Source organism: Lemur catta, chromosome 3, assembly GCF_020740605.2.
Source record: "Lemur catta isolate mLemCat1 chromosome 3, mLemCat1.pri, whole genome shotgun sequence".
NCBI classification, from domain to species: domain Eukaryota; kingdom Metazoa; phylum Chordata; class Mammalia; order Primates; family Lemuridae; genus Lemur; species Lemur catta.
The window spans coordinates 68,880,601-68,907,232 of NC_059130.1; the positions used below are offsets into that span (position 1 = coordinate 68,880,601).

A 26,632-nucleotide genomic window follows, 5' to 3' on the forward strand; every position below is an offset into this window, starting at 1 on the left:
GTTTTCTCTGGCCTAAAATAAGCTGGGCTGCATTCCTTTCTAGAGGCCCTAGGGGAGAATCAGTTTCCTTGCCTTTTGCAACTTTTGGAGGCCACCCACATTCCTTGGCTTGTAGCCGCTTTCTTATAGCTTCAAAGCCAGCAATGATTGCCTGAGTCCTCACATCATATCATGCGGACCTCCACTTCTGCCTCCTTTTTCCATATTTAAGGACCTTTGTCATTAAAATGGGCCCACTGGGATAATCCAGGATAATCTCCTTTCTTGAAGTCAGCTAGTTAACAACAAGAATTCTCCTTTGCCATGTAAGGCAGCATATTTGACAGGTACCTGTGAATAGGACCTGAACATCTCTGGGGGGCATTACTCTGCCTACTGCACCCAGCTGAATGAAGATTTCAGTGTGACTTTGTAAAACAGGGAGGAGAGCAGGAGTGACTCCATGACAGGCTGAACCTCCTGGAATAGGCCTAGATTTCGGTTTCCCCAACGCGGGTCCTCCCCTTCCCCGAAATGACGCTGATAACAACTAAAAGGTTCCGAGACTTGGAACCAACCAATCAGGAGCCAACACGACCTTGGAGCCAACCAATCAGGAGCTAACACGATCAGCCACTCTTAAAGGAGCAAATGAACTAAGGGGGAAGAGGTGATGGTGTGCCCAGCGCATGTAACCTACTGAAAAGTAGAAAAGCTTGACTCTCACCCCAGGACGGGGTCCTGGTTCGTAGAGAGGCCACTGCGTTGGTGCTCTGGGACTTGGACCCTAGGTCGAGCTAGTCGGTAAACTCCTTTGCCTTTTGCAGCCTCGATGACTCTGCCCCTCTGTTCCTGGGGCCGAGGGAAACTGGTTCTAACACCTTGCAGCATGTTGGTCCTGCCTTCTGTTGCCCATCTCCCCTTCTCCCTCCAGCAGCTATTTTAACCTCAGGGTACAAATGCCTTGGGACTTAAAATATCCCTTATGTTGTCTTTTGCTGGATTCACAGGGGGTTCTCAGGTTTTGTCTTCCCCCCTCCACACTGTCTGACCCCACTTTATTAGGGGACTTGTAGCACTTTGGGAATTTTTTTTTTCTTTTTTCTTTCTTTTTTTCTTTTTTTTTACTTAATGTGGTCTCAAGTGTTTGGGGCCAGCGAAAACATCAAAAACAAAAACTTTTTTGTAATTTCTGTTTTTCATAGGAGAGACTCCTTTGAGGAAAGAAAACAACCCAAATTCCTAGAATTTACCCAAGCACAACAAAGCTTAATTCACAGAGCCCACCTTCCCATCTATCTCAGACCCTCTGTTGAGTTGCCGGCTGACAGACAAGAGGGCCTCGTGCTTTCCCCAGTGAAGCAGAAAGCTGCATCCTGAATCCTGAACGCCTGTGTGAGTCAGTGATCACACCCTTGATGTTACCTTTCATTTCAACAGCTCTCTTGGCTCCACTTGCTCTGAGCAGTTTTCATTTCCTGCCAGCATAGTGGCACAATTTGCTGGCATTTTCTTTGGGATGCTTTTCATCAAGAGCCTAATGAGTGCCTGAGTTCTGGCTGATGATAAGCATGAAGCTGCCAGGGAAATGCCAAGAGGCCCTCTCAGCTCTGGAAGGCATCTCTGCCTGATTTCCCACCTCCTGCTCAATGTGGGCTAAGGCACCCACGTATGGGAAATTCTCCACTACTAGAACTGCTCTGACAAGCCACTAAAGTGTATGCAAAGAAACCTGAAAACCCCCTAAGGCCCAGCTTCCAGACACTTGGCCACAAGGAGTTAAGCAGAAAAATACCTTAATGGAGCTCACTAAATGGACTTGGTAAGCCAAATACCTGATAATGGATACACCTAGATAACCCAGACACACTAATGGAACACATCCAGAGATAATCAAATTTCCACTAATTAAATAAAATGTTTTCCTATGTCTAAGAATTTACTATCTACATCTAAGTACTTTACTAAAACAGGAGATTGCTTTGTTATTAGCCTAATGCAGTTATAATAATGATTTGCACTTTCAGAGTATTATTCATTTGAGCACCTGACCATTTTGGGAAATGTGATTTTCCTGCCAGCTTGAAATCTTTCCTTTCCTGCTCCCCATTCTTCCAGTCCTGAATTCTCCAAATTCCACACTTTCCCTTTAATTTGTCTCCTTGTTCTCCTTTACTCCTTACATTTGATGTCATTCCCTCCCCCTCCCCAAAACTCTTTGCTTTCAACCTTCTGAATAGTTATTTATTTTGAAACAGATTTTTGTTTAAGACGACAAGTCATCCAAAAGGCTGTTACAATGACGGTTTAACATTTGCATCACGGTCATGTACCGGACAGAGGCTTCATAATTATTTAAGAAGAAGTATAATTTTTTAATTTTCCTATAAGGTTCTCTCTCCACACCCCCACCAGTTCAACTTAGAAACAATGAATGCTGATATTAATCCCTGGCTATATGAGAATTATTTTAAAAACTAGATCTGGAGATTAATCGTAAGTAACTCCAGTACTAAGATCTCTCTGACTTTGTGACTCTGAGGCCCTTTAGGTTCAAGGATAAGTAGAGAACATGGAGATCTGGTTTCGACTACAGAAGCCAAGGAATTCTTAATGACCTCATGTGTCCCACATATCCAGGTCATCATAAGAGCAGCCTGGGTCTTGCTTTACACCCAATTCAAAGAATAAAACTTGCAAAGTAATGAGATGTATATGAGACTTTGCCCAATATTTTAATATCTCCTCTTCCCTTCATGTTAAAAACTCACTTTCCAGCCATTGAAAAGTGGGATCAGAGGATGCTTTTGATGGTTGCCCTTCTGTAGCTCATCTTCCTCTTGACAGTCCTCGTCCATATACTGTCAATTTAGATCAGAGGCAACAAAAATTTCTGACTTGCTCTATCTTCTCTGGTCTTAAATCTGAAAGATATCTTAATTTTATATAACAGGGTGGGAACTCACATCCCCTTTGACCCATTATTCTTGTCCCTTAATCACCAGGCTTAAACAAGAATGCCACTAGTCTTTCACCTTGAAATAAGAATTCACAAGCATGAATGCTTTTGCCAAGCGAATATCACATGCAAGCTAAATTATTTAGCTATCCTCCTTCCTTTTTTCTTCTCTTTCCCATTTTGCTTTCCTTTTTCCTTTCCTTTCCTTCTTCAAATATTTATTGTGCACCTATGAAGGGCTAGCTCCAATAACATCTTCCCAGAGAGGCCTTCCATTATTACTCAGTTTTATATAGTATCCTTGAACTTTTTCCTCATCATTGCATTTCCTTTTGATTTTATTCATAGCACTTATTGTTATCCTATATTTTCTATTTTTTTTTTATTTGTTTGTGGCCTGTCTCTTCCACCTAGAAATGTAAACTTCCTAAGAGCAGGGAGATATTGTCTGTCTTACTCACTGTTTTCCCTCTGTCCCTAGTACAAAATTTATCACATAGAAGGCTGGCAATAAATTTTTGTTGAATGAATGAATGGTATTAGGTATGAGAAATACAGTGTTGAAATAGAAATGTTCTTTACTCTTGTAATGAATGCTGTCTAGTGGAAAAGAAAAAAATAATTATATTCAAATTTTATTTAGCCAAACTCTAGGAAGGAAAGGTAGAGGATGTGAACTTGCGTAATGGTGATATCTTACAACAGTCTGGAGGAGCCAGGAAAGAGTTCCTTGAGGAATTGTCTTTTAAGTTGAGCTTGAAAAATGACAATGAGTTGATTAAACAAAAAGGAAGGAGAAAAGCACTCCAGCCAGAGGCAAAATTTTTGCAGTATCAATGCATAGAAAGAGGAGCTATAGAGCATTCTTTAAAATCTTCTGCCCATTTATTGAATATTAAGATTGTGCAGTTAATAAGAAACCTATGATATTTATAGAAATAGCTACAGAGACAACAACAGAACAGTGGTAATTACCATTCTGGAGAACATTAACTCACCAAATATCATTTAGTGGGCCATGGAATAGAATGCTCTGTCTAAAATATCTCCCACCTCTTTCTCTATTTCATTTCAAAGAGCACGTATTGAGAATTTATTAGGAGTCATCCATTGAATTCAAGTTTTTGGAATACAATGATTAATAGCTCAAATGCTTGTTCTCAATAGGTTTACAATTTGGTAGGGTAGAGAGTTTGAGTATGAAGTGGTAAAAACACAGAGATAGAGATGTGCACGTGATACAATAAAACATAAAGAAAAGATGTGTATGCCGGGCTGTGTGGTCCAGGAAGACTTTCTGGAAGAAAGGATCCATAAACCGAGTCTTTAAGCTGAAGTCAGAATCAGAAATTTAAAGAGTGGAGTGAGGTGAAGAGGACAGAAAGGACATAGAGGTGGAGAGAACTGCATGAGAAAAAGTCGTAGAAACATAGAATAATCTGATATGTGTAGGGATGAATGAGCAGTTTTATGTTACTATCATGTGAATCGACACTGCCTCACAGAGTTATTGTGTGGCTTTGACGAGTTAATATATATGAAATGTTTAGAAGGTGCATGGCAGAGAGTGAACACTGAATGAATGTTGGTGGTCTAGTGAACATGACGATGGTTGTGGCATGTAGGATTTCCCACATGACGGGAGTGGCTGGAGATCAGGTTCGAGAGGCAGGAAGTGCACAGGGCAGGGAAGTCTTTGTATGCTATGATAATAAGCTGGACTTTTCTTATAGGTGATAGTTGTGTCAGAGGAGAGTTTTAAGCTGTGGGAAAATATGGCCTTATTTGTACCTTAAATCCATCATCTCTCAGTCTACAGTTGGGAAGCAGATTTTTAAAAAAGCTGAAGAGAAAAAACAGTTATGAGGCTATTAAGATGGATCAGGAGAAAGATGACAGGGATCTGAAGTTAAATAATGATAGTAAAAATAAAGAAGAAAGGATGGATTCAAAATGCACTTATTAAGTAAAATAAAGGAGACTTTTTTATTGAGTGGATATGAGTTGGGGGGAAGTTGAGGAAGAAAAAGTAGCTGTGCAGGCTGGGCAAGTATGACTTAATGGCTCTAAGTCTCAAACTCCTTATTTACAAAACAAAGACCATACCAATTTAAAGGGATTTTTGATAATTAAATTATGTATATACACATATACATGTATATATGCATATGTGATAGGTGCTTGATGAATGTAAGCTCTCTTCTACTAACCATTTTAACTATGTGGATTCTTGCATAGTTATTATATTTCAAAAATATTTTTCTGTATTATCTCCCTAACCAAAAATTTCTTCCCATTTTAATAATAGTTGGAGTTATTTTACTTAGTTTTAAAAGAGAGTATCTAAACATGTAGAAATGTAGCCAGTATACCAGAAAGAATCACATATGGATTTTGAAATATCATCTAAATCTTTTGTTTAACCCTTCCTCAACCCCACCCGCAATCCACTCTAGCACACTAAACTAGATTTACTAAACTAAGTAACTAAACTCCAAACAGGTAAGAATTCAATGCAGAAGAAGCCTGAAAGCTTATAATCCATTGGTGAAAATTTATGGAATTTATGAAATAATTTAATGAATCCACCTCTTCTTACTTCTACTCCTCACCCACCCTCATCTCTTAGTTTCTACTGGCTAAAAACTGTAGAAACTCACCAATGTAAGACTTCATTACTTTTAGAGAATACACTATAGTACATTTACCATAAATAATTCACACCATACTACACTTGTCAAAAGGAATGAACAAAGTATATATCATGGTACAGGAGCCTTGATTTTTATTGTTTTTGCTCACTTACTTACTAATTCTCCAACTCCAGCTCCCTGTCACTGTGAATTAGAGTGCGTCTGCTGTATACAAATATTGTATTCTGGGTAATGAGATATTGGGATAGAAGCCTCCGTAAATTGCTTTAACTGGCATCAGTACTGAAGCAAACAAGAAGTTTTTAGTTCTGTTTCTAGTTTTGGTTATTTTCTGACCCTAAACAGCCTGACATAAAGGAGTGCTTTTCTTTGTCAAGGGCAGCCTTTTCAAATCTAACTGCCAGACACACTATTGAGCTATGTGTTCAATTCTAATTGGCTGAGATCTTTTCAATTCGGCAGTTTCATCTTTAATGCAATGGATGTAAGATTATGTGCAGGTCTTTTCAATGGTTTTTCCATACTGGTGATTAGGGCAGAGGATTTGAACATAAGCAGGCTGCTGGCTACTTTTTCTGGCCAATTTAAATTGATTCATACAAGTTCTTTGTAGCACACGGAAAGGGCAGAACAAATCCAAATGAGTAAGACAGCTATCGCTACACTTTCAGATGGAACAGTAGAAAAGAAGAGGGGGCTGAGACTTGGGGAGGAGAAACACTCTAAATACTGTAAAATTGGAGTTCTAAGCAGTCTGGCAGAAAAATATTGAAACTTAAGGCTTCTGTGTAGAATCAAGGTCATCAGGAAAACTATTTCCAAGGTTGATTTTGACCTCTTTAGGTTCAAAGGGCTATGCAAATAGCAAGTATTCTGCATATCTGTTGCCACCAGGAGCCATGATGCGTAAACCCTTTTTCTGAAAGTATTCCAAAAGACAGTAGATAACTCTTCCAGAACTCCAACACACCCCTCAATGTGCCATATCATAATAGCAGAAAGAAGGTCAACTAAAATTTAGTTTGAGTCAGATGAAAAATTTGGCTGAGAACCATTCAAACACAGGTGCTGTTGAGAGACTCCACAGTTTTCTGTTAAGAGGCTAAACTAGGATGAGCTATTCAAGTTGGGCAGATATACTCCTATTCAAATAGGCAGATCTTGGTTGTGGAGCTCACTTCCACTGTCTCTGTCTCAGGATAGGATAGGATACATGATAAATCATGGTGGGGCCATTCTTACATTATTTCTTCTATAAAGAGGGAACTCCAAGTGGAGTTTTAGTGCTTCCTCAACTTCATCTCCAAATTGCTCAGGAAAACCCTCAGTATGCCTTATCAATTAATTTGGTGACTCCCTCTTCAAAGGAAAAAGGAAAGCAATTCTTTATCACAAGGCCACTTTGGTACTCTCTGAACACATGAAAACGATGCAACATTTCTCTAGCAAGAGAAAATAGCAACAATTTTATTTTGTTGTTTGACTTGCTTTGCCCCAGAACATATGCAAAACATCCATCTGCCTCTTGGGTACTAACATTCAATTTGTTAAAATTCATAGTAATAATGGAATGCAACACTGATGCTTGGCACATTAGTTTGAACAAATAAGGCTGACAAATACGGCATATGTTGCAGAGGCCAGTGGGCAATTCCTTTAAGCTGAAAGATCTTTTCTGTCATTTGGTAGGAAATCTCAGGAGCTTACATGATGATACATTGTTTCATAAAAGTGTGGAGTTCCACAAAAAATAAAGGTAAAGCCAGTTTTCAACTATCACTCTCAATCAACGAAAAACAAACAAAGCCAACCCCTGTGAAGAGATAGCTGTAGCGGCAATTTCTCAGTTGCCTTCTGAAAGACTAATACTTTGTAAACAGTCTTACTCTGAAACATTTTTCTTAAGAGACACTGTCTGAAAATCATTTGAATAAATGCAATGTGTTGAGCAGATAGAATTTAGGATGGCCTCCCTGAGACTTCAGAATATTTAAGATTTCCTAACTGATACTCAAAAATAGAGCTACCTACATTTTTAAAAATACAAAATAGAGGACCTTTATGCCAAACCGAAATGCAATTGTATATTCAATTAAAAACATGCACTTGTGTATGTGAATGTTCATGGCACAGTATTCGTAATATCCCCAAGTTGAAAATTATCCTAATGCCCATGAACAAAAGAATTAATAAGTCAATTGTGATACAGTCACATAACATGCAACAGCAAGAATGAAGGATCTACAACTGCCTACAATGATACGGATGGATCTCATAAGTTGTTGGCCAAAAAAAGCCAGACACAAAGAAGTACATACCATAACATTTCATTTACATAAAGTACAGAAAGAGGCAAAACCAGCTATGCTATAAGAAGGCAGTAATACTCTCCTTGGGGGAGTGACTTGAAGAGAGTGGAAATGGGATTTCTAAGGTGCTAGTCATGTTCGTCTTCCTCATCTGGGTGCTGGGTGAGTTCAGTTTGTGAAAATTCATTGAGCTGTACATTTATAATATGTGCAAAGGTGTATGTACTTGTATGTATACAATACTCAAATAAAAAGTAAAAACGATAGCAAGCCTACATCTAACTCATTATCTAATATTCCATGTCTATTCACTTTTTAAAAGTAACTCCTATATCATTTTTTCACTAGTAGTCTTCAGACTTATATACGTTTTTCCTTCTCCTTACCTATTTGCTTACTATATGCCTACAACAGCTCTTTATTTCCATTCACCAAACTCCATCTCTCCTTTCATTGATGGACTTTTATTTCCCACTTTAGGCAGAGAATTTTTATAAAGAAATCAGCTTGGTAGGCTGAGAAATCTTATAGCTTAGTAATTGCCTTTTTCAGGATGATCTTTTAGGATTCTAGCATTCAAAAAGATAAATATATTTCTTTACATACTTAAACATTTTAAAAAGACAATGCAGTCATCAAAAGTTAAAATGACAAAATGTTACTTTAAAGTCGTATATTTTACAGTATTCAGTTATAACTCTATAATTTCAATGACAACATATGCTGTTCCATATCACCTAAAATACCAATTATTTGTTATTTAATTCATGCCAGCCAGTCTTCTAAGCAATTTGCACATATTATCTCATTTAATCTTTACAACCTTGTGAAGTAGAAGATTTTGTTATCCTTATTTTTCAGATGAGAACAGTGGAGCTCAGTAAGGTTAAATAACTTGCACAAGATCAAAGAACATGGCTGATTTAAACCCAGGTGTTCTCACACCAGAGTCTAAGCTCTCACCACTTTGAGCTTAAGTAAGTTTATTCTTAAGCACCAATCATTGACTCCCTCACATTTTTCTAGCACAGGTGTTGTCATCAGGGTTAGATCTGACAAATCTTCCTTTTTTTCCCTTGTTCTTAATCCTCTTTTTAAAAATTCAAAAACTCATCAAAATAGCCCTATTTAAGAGATAATGACTAGCTCTAAGTCTACACTAGTATCATTACATATCAAAATTTTGTTTCTCCAGTACTTAGAAATGAGACCATTCCTTTTTAAAGTTCAAATACTGAGAATGCCTTCAGCTCATCTGTAGCCCAGGAGTTGATTTCTGTAATGATGGTCTACTGGACTCTTTGATCCAAGACCCCAGAGACTCAAATAAAATCTACAGAAGAAATGAGAGTGTACAAGTCATACAAGCAAAGAAATCACTGATGCACTGATATAATCTATGCACACAGTATCACTATAGAGATGCATGATTAAAAACACACCTTTTTCATAAGCCCACATCAAACATGTCTGCTCATCTTTTTCACCACTAGACCTGCTGGGATCACAAGCTACTAGATTCATATCAGCTCCATTATCCAGTAAGAACTGAACCAGGCGAATGTGACCATGGTAGCATGCAGAGTGTAATCCTGTAATAGAAAAGAATTGAAAGAATGAAAGAAGAATAAAAGAAAACTGCATCCCAATTTTCAAAATATATTTATCACCACATAATAACATTGTTTCCAGGGATATGAAGTACCAATTGATTTCTTTGATGAATAATTAATTTTATTATTGAGCAAAGAAGACAATACTTTAAGCAAAAGAAGTATTTTATTCTACTCAATCTTCTATATAAACTGTCTTTTGCTTAGGACAATTTCTAGTATTTGTAATTTATTGTAATTACCAAGAAAAAAAATGTTAGCATCTTTACACAAGTAAAAGAACAAAGACCCCAAGCAGGTATTTTTCTTGACAGCCAAACTAAGGGCAGTCTGTCCTTGGAGTAGGCTATAAGTGGGTGCATTGCCTGTAGATAATTTAGTATAATAATGAAATTGGCCAAAAGTCAGTCTACTTATTATTAAATGTTATCACCAGTCACCATCAATTCTAAATGATGCCAGATGATAAAATACCTCTCCCCATTGAGATTGACCATTCCCAATGTCCCCTTATCCCTTGGCACACCATTATGCTTGAGCATTGATAAACATCTGGAACTAGCAATGTTCTCACCACATTCTTACCTGTGTGCCCGTCCCTTCCTTGGTGGTTGATGTTTACGACATTCTGATCAAGAAGAAATTTAACTAGGTCAATGTTCTTTCCATAGGTACATGCACTGCAAAAACACAAAATAAGGAAAATAGAAGGCCCTTGTTATAGGCTAAATTGTGCCCCACCCCCCAAATTCATATGTTGAAGCCCTAACCCCCATAACTTCACAATGTGACTGTATTTAGAGATAGTGTCTTTAAAGAGATAATTAAGTTAAAATAAGATCATTAAGGTGGGCTCTAATCCAATATGACTGTTGTCCTTATAAGAAGAGGGGATTAGGACACATGACACAGAGAAAGGGACAACCATGTGAAGACACAGGTAGGTGGCCATCTTCAAGCTAAGGACAGACCTCAGAATAAACCAAACCTTGATCTTGGTCTTCTAACACCCAGAACTGTGAGATGATAAATTTCTGTTGTTTAAGTCACCCAATCTGTGATATTTTGTTTATGGCAGCCCTAGCAAATGAACACAATGCTGATTAAGCCAGGCTATTCTAGTTGCTCACCTGTATATAAGAGTGCCAAAGAGACAAAGAAGGAAGAAGGAAGAAAAGAGACAAGGAGGTAATAAAATCCAAGCAAGCACTGTATATCAAGGGTGAATAAAAATGTGTACATAAAGTGAAAAAATCCTGAAGATTCTCACATCTGGACCTTCAAGAAAGAAGATGTATACGTGCTTTGCAAGATCCGCACCTGAATGTTTATAGTAGCACAATTCACAATCACAAAGATGTGGAAACAACCCAAGTGCCCAACAATACATGAGTGGATTAATAAAACGTGGTATATGCATACCATGCAGTACTGCTCAGCTATAAGAAACAATGGTATTGCATTGAATCTATATATTACTTTGGGTAGTATAGACATTTTAACGATGTTAATTCTTCCAATCCATGAGCATGGTATGGATTTCCACTTATTTACGTGTTCTGCAATTTCCTTCCTTAGCGTTTCATAGTTCTCTTTGTAGAGGTCCTTTACCTCTTTAGTTAAATATATTCCTAGATATTTTATTTTCTTTGTTGCTATTTTGAAGGGTATTGAGTCCTTAATTTGGTTCTCCGATTGAATGGTATTGGCATATATGAATGCCTCTGATTTGTGTGTATTGACTTTGTAACCTGAGACATTACTGAATTCGTTAATTAATTCCAGGAGTCTCTTGGTTGAGTCCTTGGGGTTTTCCAGATACAACATCATGTCATCAGCGAAGAGTGAGAGTTTGATCTCTTCTGTCCCTATTTGGACACCTTTGATTCTGCTCTCTTGTCTGATAGCTCTTGCAAGGACTTCCAATACTATGTTGAAAAGTAATGGGGACAGTGGGCAGCCTTGTCTGGTTCCAGTTCTGAGTGGGAATGCTTTCAGTTTTTCCCCATTCAGTATGATGTTGGCTGTGGGTTTGTCATATATGGCTTGTATTATTTTTAGGTAGGTCCCATTTATGCCTATGTTGTTAAGTGTTTTTATCATAAAAGGGTGTTGGATTTTGTCAAATGCTTTTTCTGCATCTTCCCCTCCATGTGCCTCCTGGGCAAAGACTTGGAAATCTTACTAGGGCACACTGCTGGGGCAGAAGTTGGAGGAGGGAAAAAGAACTCACAAAGCGCTGATGGTTTCTGGGCTCCTAGGTAGATAGAACTTCCTGTCGATAGAAACCCCTCTGTCCTCATTTTCAGTCCAACTGACACACTTGGTGGCAGAGAAACTTTGCTCCATGTTTTTATTCTTATATTTATACACTTTTTAATTTTTTCCTTTTACACAGGGTGTGTATTTAAACAACCAGATACTCAGTTTCAAAGGGCACATATATGAGATTAATCCTGTTATGTATCATTTAGCCCTATGTAAAGACAGACTTGCTCTGCGTATAACAGCTACATAGGAAAAAATTATGAAATTGTTCTTGGCTTTATAATGATATATAAAAACATTAAAGTTCTCCAATTAAACAATAAAAAAAAAAAAAAGAAACAATGGTGATATAGCACCTCCTGTATTTTCCTGTAAAGAGTTGGAACCCATTCTACTAAGTGAAATATCCCAAGAATGGAAAAATAGGCACCACATGTACTCACCATCAAATTGATTTCACTGATCATCATCACCTAAGAGCACATTTAGGAATAACATTGATCGGGTGTGGGGCAGATGTGGGTGGGGGAGGGGATGGGTGTATACATACATATGAGTGCAATGCTCACTGTCTAGGGGGTGGACATGTTTGAAGCTCTGACTGGGGGGGGCAAGGGTAATATACATAACCTAAACTTTTGTACCCCCACAATATGCTGAAATAAGAATCAATCAATAAATAAATAAAAGAAAGGAGATCTAAAATCTCTAGTGTTTTCTTGTCAAATATTTTCTACGATTTTGATTTTAGTTCTTTACCATAAAAAGAGGAAAGATATTGTATTGTAAGAGCTCCACACAGTTTAGCTGCAGGACCTGAGAATGATTCTGCAGAACAATTAAATGAGGAATCCAGGAGGTTACTGAATTTTTAGTCAAATCCAGACTGCAGTCTGAAATTATTCCCTGGAAAAGCCATCCACTGTCTCTCCAGAGGCTTCCTTGACCAGAAATAACATCTCAAAGCTGTGATTTTACTGAGAGAGCATTTGGTGTAGACTCAAAATCCAGAGCTCTGCAACACACTAGCCAGAGGAACTTAGACAAGTTATTTGGCCTCTTTGAGTTTAGTTTCACTATCTATAAAATAATGATAGATGATATCTTCTCTATTTGTCAAATTGTTGCTGAAATTTCAAGTGAATTAATGCTTATAGAATCATATTACAAGCTGTAGAGGACTGTTCATTATCAGCTCTTTCCAGTTATGCGAAAGTTTTTGTGGAAAAATTAATATATTCCAGGAACCAAAGAACATAAGATTTTTATAGATAAATTTTACAACTAGATTTGATGAAGTGCTTAATTGAAATTCTGATTTCTACTGTTTATTAGTAAAGCTATGATGCCTAGAGAAAAAGATTTTATATAAGATAAATCATGCCTAGTAATGACTACTGGATTTAATTTTTTGACTGATAATTCTCATCAATTTTCTCTTCCTGTAGTTTCATAATAAATGCCTCTATGTTTGCCATCACTTGATCACGAGCAATATTCTATTTCCAAGCCCCAGAGAGCTACAAAGTATGTACTGGGAGACACGAAAGAGCAAAGCCCCATCTGGATCATGCCTAAAGGAACGGCACAGCAACTTGGCTCTAGAAGAAAGAGAAAATTTACTGGGTATTACTATCATTTCCTCTTCTTGGGATGGCCTTGCCCAAGTCATTTTTCTTTAATGAAATACCATTCATTCTTCTTCCAGCTGAACCATTACTCCCTCTATGAAGCATTCTCATGAGCCAAAGGCAGAATTCATTGCTGTCTCCTTTGGTTCCTTGTCATTTCAATTTTATGGCTCTTATCACATTGTGTTATGATAATGAATACACCTCTGTTTACCTTGTTACCCTACACAGAGCTCCTTTAAGGAGGGAAAGGATCCTGTCATCTTAATGTCCCTACCAGCACCAACACAAGGCAGGCCTTTAATAACTCTTTTCTTGAATAATTGAGTGAGTAAAAAGCTACCATCTCAGTATATTATATCACCATTAATTATTTGCATTATAGATAGGACCCGTAACAGTACACATTTAATATTCCATTGTCTGAATTGATTCATTGTTTATTTTCAAAGCAACAACTATAGAAAATAATGAGTTTGGAATATATACATAATATATGTGTACATATATGTATGCATTTATATATACACCCACATGTTTATGTCATATTAATATATGTCTGCAAATATAAATATGTGTATGTATGTGTATATACATATGAAAACAATAACAGAAATGCATTGAGTGCTTACTATCCAAAGCACTGTGATTTGTACATACAAAAATTTGTATTCAGAGTGAATTTCTCATGTAAAAGGAGTTTCTTTTATAAATATGTGCTTAAAATGAACGAAACAAAAATATTAATCTGTTATTCCTAGTAGCCACAGGCTTACACAAAATATTATAAAACAATTGAGTATATACTTTTAACTCATTTTATAAAATTTCTCATCTAGACAATCTTCTGGAGGTGACAGTCACCTTCTGATTACAGTTGGTTCCAATTTTAGCTCACAAAGTAGCAAAATGATTTGAAAACTAGCCTGAGGGGTCAGCCTTAACAGGCATGACCTAATGAAGAAAGAGAATATCAGCAACCAGTACATATCAGTTCTGCCAATTGCCCCTTCAGGGACAGACTCCACTGATCCATTTTGACTGAAGGTATGATCTGAAGAGTTCCTGCTTCCGTTCTGTTACTGAGTGTGTAGAAAACAGATAAAATATTTTGCTACTAGAACATGAAGATATGTAAACAGCACAGGGTTTGGAATTAGGCAGGCATTTACTACATTATTTTCTAGCCATAAGTAACTTTGGCAAGTTCCTTGGCTACCCTGTGCCTCAACTTTCTCATCTGTAATAGAGAGATAATAAATCCAACTTCATAAAATTGTTATGAGGATTAAATGATATAATGAATGCAAATCAACTGGCATATAGTCACCACTCCATAAATGATGGTTTTTCTTCATCTTCCTTTGGCTGACCTCTTTGGTTGATAAGAAAAATTTTGAAATTCATGTGAAATTTGACAGGTTGATGCCTAATGCAGAAGCACAAGCTTAATTTTAGTTCAGTATGAAAAAGAGTCTCCTCATTTCTATTATTCACCAGTGCACTATAAACATTATATAAATAACAAATTAGTCTCAAATACATTTTTAGAGGTTGCAAAGTAGCCAAGAAATATGTAAGATATAGGTAAATGATCTTATATTCAAGATTTACTAAATTTAAATGACTGTTTTACATTTATAGGAAAATAGTAACTCATTAAAAATGAAGACTTTAAATTTTATAAAACATCCACCTTCCTTTTGCACATTTTAGGTAAATACGGCTCTGAGTTATTAGCAACATTTTCTTTCCTTCTTTATCTCTTTTCTTTTTATTGCAGCTTTTCTAATCCCAGCTGCTCCTTCAGTGTGTTTCTCTAGAGCACACTGTAAAGGGCTCTCATGGATTCCTAGAAGAGAGCTAATGCCTTCTTAGGTATCTGAGTGGCCACCCTGACTAGGCTTTTACAGGCTGACAGATGGATGTCTTAGATAGGTAGACACATTTGCACACGAGGTTTAAGTGGTAAGGAAAAAAGTGTCACATTTGATGCTGATGAATTCTGGTAATGAGATTCTTGTCGGAGGAGGATTATGGGCACAGCCCTTTTTGGCAGCTTTCCAGGGAGTGAAGAGGAATAGAAGCAATATGCTTACAGATGTTGATATGCCTGTTGCCGTGGCAACATCAGTCCCTGTCTTTTGTGGCTGCTGCCAGGAACGCAGCATCTGGCTCCGGCCCCATCTGTTGTACTGACTGCAGCATCTGCCTTCACCTTTTCTTCTGTGAATCTAGCTTGGGCTCCCTGTCCTCTGCTCTACCTCTGCTATCGGTCTCTGATTGCAACATCTGCCACTATTTGTTCTTGCTTTATGTACACAACTTCAGGTGCTGTAGGGTGTCAACTAAGTTAGTGGCTATTGCACTTAAATATTCTTTTACCTGTGAAAAGCTGTTTCACTGAAGATGTTTTCCTTAGTCAGACTTTCTGTTCCTGATATTTGGATGATTTCCTTGGCGACTTCAAACTTGCCATTGTAGCATGCCCTAGATTTGAAGAAAATATTTTGATAATAGTAAGAGGGTACATGCAGTGTACCTGGAGGACCTATGCAACCCTACATAATACTCACAGGTGCAAAGGGGTGTCTCCATAGATATTAACAACATGGGGCTGAACTTCCAAATCACTTTGGAGCAGGTACTTCACAATATCGTGGTGTCCAAATCGGGAACAGAAATGGAGCGGGACGTGGTCTTCATTATCCTGAGCATTCACTGTCAACAGCAAGAAAAAGAAAAAAGACATGTTCTCTGGAATCTTCTGTTTCTCAGCCTTTGTATGTGTAGTACCATGGACATTTCTAAGTGCCTGAGAGACACCTGAAGATTGCCAATTAATGATAATAATAGCAGAAATTAAGTGCAACCAATTAAAAATGTTATAGTTCTATTTTTTTTGCCTATTACCACATTAAACAGACTTTCTTCTAGCTCCTATAAATTCTATGGAATGCATCTAATCAAATCTATCTTGCAAAATGGAATAGTTCAGGAAACTAATAAGCATCCAAAAGGTACTGGTGGCCTTATTTCTACAAGTATCTCCTTTCAAATTGATTTTTTTTCTCTGAAGCACATTAAAATTACAGATTCTGGTCAGAGCACCATTCCCAGAGATTTTGGTTCAGTAGGTTAGAGTGAGGTCCTGCAATCTGTATGTTTAAAATACTGTTTAGGAAGTTCTGACGTATACCCTTAGCTGAGAATGGCTATACTACAGTATGCAAAGCATGATATAATGAAAAGGAAGAGCATTTTAGCAAGAGACAGACCTCATTAATTGTGTTACAGGTTATTTAAAATTCAGTTCTTCACTCAGTAGTGTATATTTGTTCTTCTCTTTGGACCATCCAGCCTTATAACTTCTTCTGACATTTGGGTAATTGCCTATACTGCAAGTACTGATGAGAGGCCAAGACCACGTTCTATCACAGAAGCTGAAAATGCACATTCCAAGATCTCTTTGCAGCTAGGGCACAGAATTAATGGAGGGTGCTCATGTGTTCTGTTTTAGGCTTGTTATCCTGGGATAATTCTTCATAGTGAGTTTTTTACTCTCAACAGTTCCCTGGTTTGAACACCAATCTATAGACTCTTCCAATCAACACACCATATTAGACTTTGACTTCAGAATTTGGTAACACAAAAAAACAGTGGCAATGTGGCAGTGGTGATAATAGCTCCATCCAATTTCCACTGGTAGCAATTTCAGCCACAGATTCAGTGACCTGTGTTGTTGGCACCAGAAGCACAAATGTTGATGTGTGTGCCTAGCAGGGGTGTCAGTGTGTCTTCAGGGGATCAGATCTGGGGCATGATTTGGGATGTTAGTCCTCACTGTGAGTATTCCAAACCTAGCTTGCTACCCTATTCTGGGCAAGATTCTGCATGCTAATTCATATCCTTTGGTATATCTCTTTTATGCTTAAATTAGCAAGAGTCATTTTATAATTCTTGACTGTAAGAAAACTTGACTGATGCATTCTGATTTATGAAATTATCACTATGCACTAGCCACTAAGCTAGTGTTGGAGGCACTAATGTCTTATCAGAAACAGCGAGTATAATAACACTATTGTTGCAGGGATGCTGAAAGGATTAAAGGACATGTGGCTGCAAAGCATTTACCTAATATGATGCCTGTTATACATTAGACATTTTAAAAAGTTATTCTACCCTTTTGCTAATTTACCCCTTACAAATTTGCTAAGTCCTAAGACCAATCATCTATAAATGCATAGAGTCCATACCCTCAAATATCTTACAGTCTAGTTGAATAGTCAAGAATTACAAGCCTGAAGTACTAACAACTGAAAACCAAACTGCTTAATTCTGCGTCTGACTTTAACTCAATTTTTAAACTAAAATAATTGGATCAAGTGCTGTAAAATGATTTATTTTATGTGTTTGATTACTTTGTCATTCTGCACAGGGTGCTTTATTCAAAATAGCAAATAGTAGACATTAACACACCCGTCATTCTCATTCTCTCATGTATGTACAGTAGAAATTCTCTGTAGAACAAAAAGCACTGAAGGGGAGGAAAAGTTTTTTAAAAAATGATGAAGAATAGGAAAAATTTATTGTTATTATAATCATCACTTAACAATCAGTAAAGACTGATTTAGGCCTTGTAGTTGCTATATTTGTAGACAACCATTCTCATTTTATTGTCCTGCAAGATTTTAAGCCAAAGAGAAGTCTTTTACAAAGTCACTGAGTTTCTCCCCTCAAGGCTGTTAATGAAAAATAAATCTTTGAATCTTTTGTATTAATCAGTAGCTCAGAAAGACACCTTTCACTGAGAAGAATGTCCCTAGTTCTTTTGATCATCTCCCTTTTTATAAAACTTTTTCTTTGTTATATTCTCTTCTAAGACAGGGAAAGTCAATGCCACAAGTCGATGTTTGAGAACTGTTGGGAGTCCAGGGCATCTGGAGAGTCACATAAGAGTTCTTGAGGTTCAGAAGGGACATTGTAAAGCAGAATGCAGTGCAATCTCATTAATTTATAATTTGCCTTTGGTCATCTCGGGCCCCGCCCAACATTATTCTTCTCCAGTTGAATCAATAAACTTCAGAGTAGGTTATCTACTTGGTGAATTACCTGCAGTGGCCTAGACATTACCTCTATCAAAAAAGATACAAATACCAACTGAAGGGACAAGCCAGGAGACTTATGGGATCAGAAACAGAGTTTATGTATATACCCCTGTTTTTGTTTCAGTCATTGTGATCTACTTAGTTTTGTCTTGAACCAACTTGCAAATACAAAAAAAAAGTTTATATTATTATATCTTATTTCAGGAAACTCGAATGTGTGAATGATATTCTATTTGCTCTAACTTAACATCTTATTGAGAGACTTAAAGGGAATTTCAGATAAAGAAATATATGTAAATTATTAGAAAAACGTTTAGTGCCTAGTCCTCTACTTTGCAGAGAGTAGATGTTCAGTAATGTCTTCTGAAAGAAAGACTGGATGAATGGGTGGGTGGGTAGATGCTCCTTCTTCCTTATTTCTGTTTATTGACCTTAAAGATAAAATAAAAATTCCTAGATTAACCAAGTAATGACAGCAGTTCCCAGAGGATCTTTAAAGTAACTTCCAAATGTGTCTTTAATAAGCTTTCAATAACAAAACCATGTAATAGCTCTAATAAGATATATTAAAAAAACAAAAAGAAAAACCACTTCCTCTTGCTGGGCATGCCCCTAGGAATTTTTTGCGGGTTTCTGTAATATCCAGTTCCATGTTAAAGGATTGTGTTATTTAAAAGAACTATAGGATTTAAGAAGCAGGTGACAAAAATTAATAAATTCTGAATTTAAATTTTTCCATTTTCAACATTATCAAAATGATACATTTTGAGGATTGTATCATTTTTTTTCTTATTCAGTCCAGCAATATTTTAACCTTTTCATTTTCATTCAATACTTTTCTCCTTTTTCATTGTCCTAAGAGATACAAAGAAGCAGACGAGAGACCTAAAACATACCTGACTGAATAGGTCAGCCTCCCAAACATGCTAAACTGAAGAGACTGCCTTTAGAACCACATTTTGGGTGATTTTGTAACCTGGATTTATTTTTATTTGTGACATTCTGTTACCATGGAAACATACTGTAAATTGTACTCCTTTTGGGGTCATTCATTTAATCTTCCTCTTATGTCCATTTACCACAGGCAGAGTCCATATCTAAAATAAATCATCTGGAGGCTTAGCAACATTTTGAAATAAGTGAACTAACTGATGAAAGTCCTGTGCAGTGTCCATTGGCACAGCAGATCTTTTGGTTTATTTTTTGCAATTGGTTGAAGTGCAAATGGTACTTAAATATCAAGCATGTACTAGAAGGAAATAAAAATACTTAAAAATCTGACTCATGCTGTCTCTTGATTTTTAAAATGATTGGGTAGGAGGCATGAAGTACTTGTGTGAGTCAGAAAGAAAAAATTAAAAATTATACCATATGATGCTGGTAAGTAAGGAGAATATAGGTGTAGTACACATTTCAATGCCTTTTGCAGAAGAATCCTTTGATCCTGGAGACATGCTGATCATAAATGACACTCATTTTGACACTACTGAGCTTTGGAGTTGTGCAGAGGAATAAAAAGCTAAGGTTGGCATCAATAATAAAAAGAAAAAGTGATGTGGTTCCTGACCCCTTGGAAAAGTGAGGCGGTTTCAAAAACACAATTATGTGCTCAGTGGTTCACGCGGGTGCACCTCTGCCTGTTTTAAACTAATGGAATGAAAGAGACTGCTTAAATAAGGTCCAAGGAACAGCGTTCCTTACATCCTGATAACACAGGTTGTTTATGATAATGCCATAAAGTAGATGCATGAGTTCTTGAACCCTGGCATATAGAAAACAATACAAACTATGTTTCTTAAATTTTACAAAATAAACTGGCTCCTGTTTCCAACTTGGAAACTGAAAATTGCCCTACCCTCTTGCCACAGCTGTTTCTAAGAGCCTTTGTGTTTTCCTTATGGGTAGATGAAAACATTGATTAGCTTTATTAACTAAATATCAATCCGAATTTTGGGCCAAGGAACTGGTAGTTCTACAGATTTGACAACCATGTCCTTTTAGAAATGTGTACTGTTCCTGCTGCAAAGGCCAGCAGCTCTTACAGCTGGGCTTTTAATTAGGTCTCTTGGGGGTCAATGGAAGGATGTTGGATATGCCTGAGAGAATTTAATGGCAAGCTGTAACTCTGAGTGAATTTGTGTCAAAAAATAAAGTTTTTGAAGAAACATGGAAGAATGAAATTTTTCAATACTTTTAATCAACTTTCCAAAATCCATTTTATAATTTAAAAAATTAAGGGAAATTCTATTCTGTTAACTGATTCTAACATCCTTCCATGTATCCTAAAGCTTTTTTCTAAATTGATCACACTCAAACTCTATCTCTATTTAAAAATATAGTATTATAATATCAAATATTGGAGATACTGTGGGGAGCAATTGAAACTCTCATATATTGCTGTGAGATTAAAAAATAGTATAAACACTTTGGAAAACTGGAAATTTCCTAAAAAGTTAAACATATGTATTATTCCTTGATCCAGCAATTCCACTCCTATATACACACTCGAGAGATATAAATGTGTATGTCCACAAAAAGAGTTGAATAAGAATGCTGCTAGCAATTGCATCATAATAGAGGAACACCAGAAATATTAAAATGTCCATTAGGAGGAGAATCTACATACAAATTGTAGTATATTCCTGTAATCATCAACAATATAAAAGAGCAAACTGTGATTCATGCAACAACACGTAGAAATGTTAAAATCATCTTCTTAGGAAAAGATGCCAGTCACAAAATTATGTGAACTTCAAAACCAAACAAAATCAATCTATGGCAACAGAAGCCAGAACACGGATCAACTTTGGTGGCAAAGACTATTTACTGAAATGGGTGTACAAGGAACATTCCAGAGTGATGAAATATTCTAAATTTTGATTTGGATGGTTTTTACTTGGAATATATGCATAAATAAATATTCATCAGGCTGTATACTTAAGATTTGAGAATTTGCTATATGTAAATTATACCTTAATTTAAAGATAAAGATTAATGAATAACAACATCTAGAACTACTTTATCTAAGGAAACTTCTTATGCTCACTGAAGCACCTAATGTATTAAGAATTGAGCTAAAGCATGTAAGGAAGGATTCACATGTAGGTTAAATAAATATATTAAAAATAATAAATTATAACTTTTATAACAAATTGGTATATGATGACAGAATTAATCACCTTCAAGATTATTCTCTAGTAAGTAAGGGAAGTATAAGTCAAAAGTATACATAAAGCAAATGATAGCAAAGGTCTTCTAAATGGATAATCTTACCATCTGCTTTGTTGCCTTCTTCCATCAAGAGTTTCGCAATATTAAAGAATCCTTTTGCAGATGCTAGGTGGAGGGGCCTATCTCCAACTTCACCACTTACATTTACATCAGCGCCAAATTTCAAAAGGAGGCGGGTTACCTAATGAATCCATTCATTTGAAATTAGTATCAAAAGTCAAATAATAATGCAAAGGTTTCAGCAATATAGAAAAACACATATCATTAAAGCCCTCTCTTAGGTTATTTTCATCTGGAAATAACAGAAAATCCTAATTCAGTGGGCCTGAACCATGAGCAATTTATTATTACATAACCTAACAAGATGTCTAAAACTGGAGTAATTCCAGGGTTGTCAGAACTCAAGTTCTTTTTGTCATTCTGTTCTGTCATGCACAGTGGGATAAATCCCCCCATGGTAGCAAGAGAACTGCAGCAGCTCCAAACATTATAAACCAAAGTCCACAGAGTAGAGTTAAGGACTATCTCTACCTTTTGGAATAAGGGGCCATCTTTTTTTTTTTTTTTAAATCTAGTAATTCCTTCCTAAAATATCTCCAGAAATCATTTTCCCATATTTCTTTGGCCTGGACTAGGTCATTTGCAAATTTCTAAAGCAATGCCTGGGCAAGGGTAAAGATTTACTGTGATCAACTAATCAAGATCTAACACACAGTGGCTGGGGATAGAGAGATATTCTCTAAGTATTAATACAACCTCTAGAAGAAGGCTGAACAGTGGAATAAAATCATGAGTCTGCAAGCAAGGAAAATGTATGGCATGAAGTGGCAGTATTGCAATGATAGTTTTGCCTAAGCAATCAATGGTGTCTGCTACTGACCTTATAATATGTATTTTTTAAGTTGAAGGGCAACGTAATATACTGATTAAGAATTAAGATCCAGAGTAAGATAGGAATAGGCTTAATCTAGAATCTGATTTACATCAGCTGTGTGACCTTGACAAAATTAGTTAACTTATTTGAACCTAAGTTTCTTCATATGTCCAATGTGAATCATATTATATGACTTAACTCATGGTTTGTTTTGAGGATCAAATGAGATAATTTGTTTAAAGTGCATAGCACATGACAGACATATAGTATAGGTTTTGTTAATGTTATGCTCCATTTTTATTGGTGAGCTGAAACAATATTGTTTTTCATTCTTGTTTCAGAGTTATTATAGGATTAGATGAAACATGAGGGAGCTTTGAAAAAGCAAAACAAAAAAATTATCTCCACATATTTTGGCTTTGAAAACCTAGTTTTGCCATTTCTTCTTTTTAGTATCAATCTCTTGTCAATTTCATAATATAGATCTTCATTGTACATAAATAATTCTAAGTCACACATAGTCTTCTCTGAACAATCTTTTCTGAAGTTTCCTTTTGGCCTGAGCCAGCAATAGTTTACTTGATTCTTGATTTTCATGGCTGCTCCACATATAAATCACCACTGGTCATCTCACTACTGGAGTTCTTGGTCCTTTTCTGAATGTGTGGGTAAATGGGAGATAGCCACAGTAGCCCTGGCAGCTTCCCCAATTATCTGAGGCTCCGCATCCAAAAGGAAAGAAGGGGGTGAAATGATGAAGCACTTAGGAGTCTTCCTGGGATTATTTCCATTAATTTATCAGATTCTTTTGAGTCACTTACATATATACTTAGGAACTTTCCAAATAATTTCTCTAAACCAGACAATGCCTCCCCTGAGAATTTCAAAAGTCACCTCAGTGATGCTATGAGGTAAGTTAGGATGCCTCTGAGTTATTAAAATAGCAGTTAGGGGAGGACCCCTCATTTGTCCTGACCACCGAGGTATCAGCACAAAAATGAATTCAAGCTCTAAAATTATTTTTACTTCCTATGAGTCAGCAAATAAACATGTCTTGGGTAGAAACCTCTCAAGAATATGGTAGACATTTTATAGAAATGCCAGGCAAAGTATTAGCTGGGTGGGATATAGGGAAACTGATTTCCTATTGAATGTAGTGGACAAGAGTGAGGGTTCTAGAGTCAGGCTTCTGCTTACTAGCTATGTCACCTTGAAAAAAATATTTAACCTTTTGATACTTAGGTTTTTTCATAGCTAAGATGGGAATAATAATAACTCTACCTCTTAGAGTTATCATGAGGATTAAATAAGTTATCACACATAAAGCACTTAGAAAAGTGCCTGGCACTCAATTACTGTTAGCAAAAGCGGTAGCATGAACTGGGAGTATGTGTACTTTACATCTTTGTTGGCTAATGGGCAGATCAAGACTTACTTCAGGAGAAATCAGAACAGCAGAAGTTTAGTCTCAAGAACCTTGCACTCCTAAGCAGATATTTCCACTTACACAGACTTCATAAATTCTGATTATGTGACTTTATAGCAGACAGATTTAAACTATCTCTGAAATCGATTGTCTATTAAGCACTATTATTACATACCTAGGAAATATTGCTCTTGGTACAAAACATCTACTCTTCCACTTAAAAATAAGTAAATAAACAAATGGCAAGGAACATGGCACATTAGGCACATTTATACATCGAATATACCATTCTCCTTGTCAGCATATTTTAGCAAATGACAATAGCCTCCATAAATTACTTATGTGCTTCCTTCACACACAGAAAGTGAGCCCCTTATCATAAAAGGACCATCCACATTTTAGCATAATTTTATAAGACTGTGACTATATTTCTAGGGAAAGTAAACAAATTTAGTTCTCCATCCAACATGCGCAGAGGCTCTTTATGTTTCTGCTGGGTGATGAGGTTAATCGCCAAAGAGGATGACTCTACAAATAACATGCATTGTGTATATCCTGTCTGTGCCTGAAGTCAGAAAAGTATGGAGTTTTCCCATCACTTGTGCTTTTGGACCTGTACTTTCAAAAGCATTTTCAGTGCCTAGCTCTTCAGTGTACTCCAGTGCACTCTGAGCCGCACATCAATGAAATAAGCAATCTTTCCTACCTATAGGTCACGCTTCACAGGTCTGAGAGTGTCTAAGCACATGTCAGCTAGCAGAGAAATAAAGGCACAGTGACTAGAACAGCACAGGGACACAAGTAAGTTTGATTTTCAACTTGGGACCCTCAGGCAGTTCTGTGGCACGACCTCCAGTAAGGTAAAAAGGTATAATTCTACTTCATAATTGAATGAGCCTAGAGAGATAAAATGAGGAAGAGTAAAAATGGGGTATCCAAAGAATAGTTATGTTTGGTTATCCAATTACATTTGTATTTCTGTTTTATTTGATTCTTTTCAGTTCTTTGAGAATAGCCAAAGGGCAGTGTTTTAAAGTAGCACATACAAATTTTGTCTTTCAATATGTTAAGTTTGAAAATCAATGAACTTTGGAGTTAGAACATAGTCCCTTGAATTCTGGCTTCTCCAGTTAGGCAAACTGTAAGGACTTTATAATTTGTCTCACTGATTGAAGAGGAATAAGAAGTGCTTTGGTATAACAGAACAACAAATATGGGCTTTGGGATCGGACAGACGAGTATATATTCTAGCTCTTCTATTTATCAGCTGCATGACTTTGATGCTATCTGACCTTACTGATCTTCATGTGTATAATTGATTAAAAAAAAAAGGGCGAAAATAATAGCTATTTTATGGTTGTGGCAAAATTAGAGAAACAAAATAAAGGTTTTAGCATAATGCCTGTCCTATTATATGAGCACACTCACATGGCAACTCTTATTAATTTTAAAGTTGTTGTGAAGGTCAAACAAAATTATTTATTGAATGAAAGTACATTAAAAACTTTAAAGCATTCTACATACATTATTCCTTTATTACAGAATATAAAATTTTATGAAAATGTACCTGTTATATAATTATATATTTAAAGTAAATTATATAATTAAAGCACATTTAGTGATTTTTTTATAGAACCTTTATGAGTTGTTTTATTGTTATTGTCATTAGCATCATTATAGCAACATTTACTGAGCATTTGCTAAACAATTTATGTCTCATCATAATAGCAACCCTATGAGGTAGGTACTATTACTATTTTTCCAATTTTATAGATGAATAAATGAAGATCAGAGGGATTATACAATCTATACGTGGTCATAAAGCTAGAAATTTTTCAAATTCAGGCTGACTGATTCCTGTGGCCTCAGACTTACCAATGTGCTCTGCTGCCTCCTTTGTGTACTAAGATAGTAAAAATGAAGAACATGACAGCCGTAATACTTACATAGATCTACAAGCTCCCCAAGGATGGAGCTGATGAGAATATGGCAAAAATAATTCAAAAGATATCTTAAATATGCTTTCTTTGAAGATAGGACAGTTCAACAAAAGCCTGACACACTTAAGTGGCCCCCCGTAGACTTACCTGTTCATGCCCATAGTATGCTGCGATGTGCAATGGAGTAAAGAAAACTGCATCTTGAATGTTGACGTTAGCTCCATGTTGCAACAGCACATCAGCAGCCTGGAAAAGAAAGAGATCTTGGCTAGGAACTTCATTTGGGGAATCTGCCCTTCAAAATTCAGTTTATAACCATCATACACACATCTTCATCAGGAGTCAATCTTAAACACAACTTTCTTTTACCTCCTTTATCTAAAACATCTAATGTTTTGCTTTTGCTTAAAAAATAAAGACCAAAATCTCTTAGTATGACCTTCAGGGTCCCTTCAGTTCGATTGTATCATTTTATAATATATTTCCCATTAGTCTCTTTCATAAACCCAATTTTATATTCAAACTGTGTCAAGTTTCCTGCCCCCTTTTTTTAATTTCAGCTTATTATGGGGGTACAAAAGTTTAGGTTATATATATTGCCCATGTCCCGCCCATCCCCCTGTGTCAGAGCCTCAAGCAT

The 26,632-nt window shown here is 36.5% G+C and overlaps 1 protein-coding gene across 2 annotated transcripts in view; it reads right to left on the minus strand.

Moving 5' to 3' along the window:
* LOC123635512 (serine/threonine-protein kinase TNNI3K) overlaps nucleotides 1-26,632 on the minus strand; it is a 273,749-nt gene that overhangs the window by 152,744 nt on the left and 94,373 nt on the right. For both annotated transcript variants that reach the window (XM_045547740.1, XM_045547741.1), the window contains exons 6-11: nucleotides 26,140-26,238; nucleotides 21,795-21,933; nucleotides 15,990-16,134; nucleotides 15,799-15,903; nucleotides 10,100-10,194; nucleotides 9,344-9,493 (exon numbers count right to left, since the gene is read on the minus strand). In XM_045547740.1, the coding sequence (XP_045403696.1) occupies nucleotides 9,344-9,493; nucleotides 10,100-10,194; nucleotides 15,799-15,903; nucleotides 15,990-16,134; nucleotides 21,795-21,933; nucleotides 26,140-26,238 (733 nt within the window). The remainder of the gene's footprint in view (nucleotides 1-9,343; nucleotides 9,494-10,099; nucleotides 10,195-15,798; nucleotides 15,904-15,989; nucleotides 16,135-21,794; nucleotides 21,934-26,139; nucleotides 26,239-26,632) is intronic.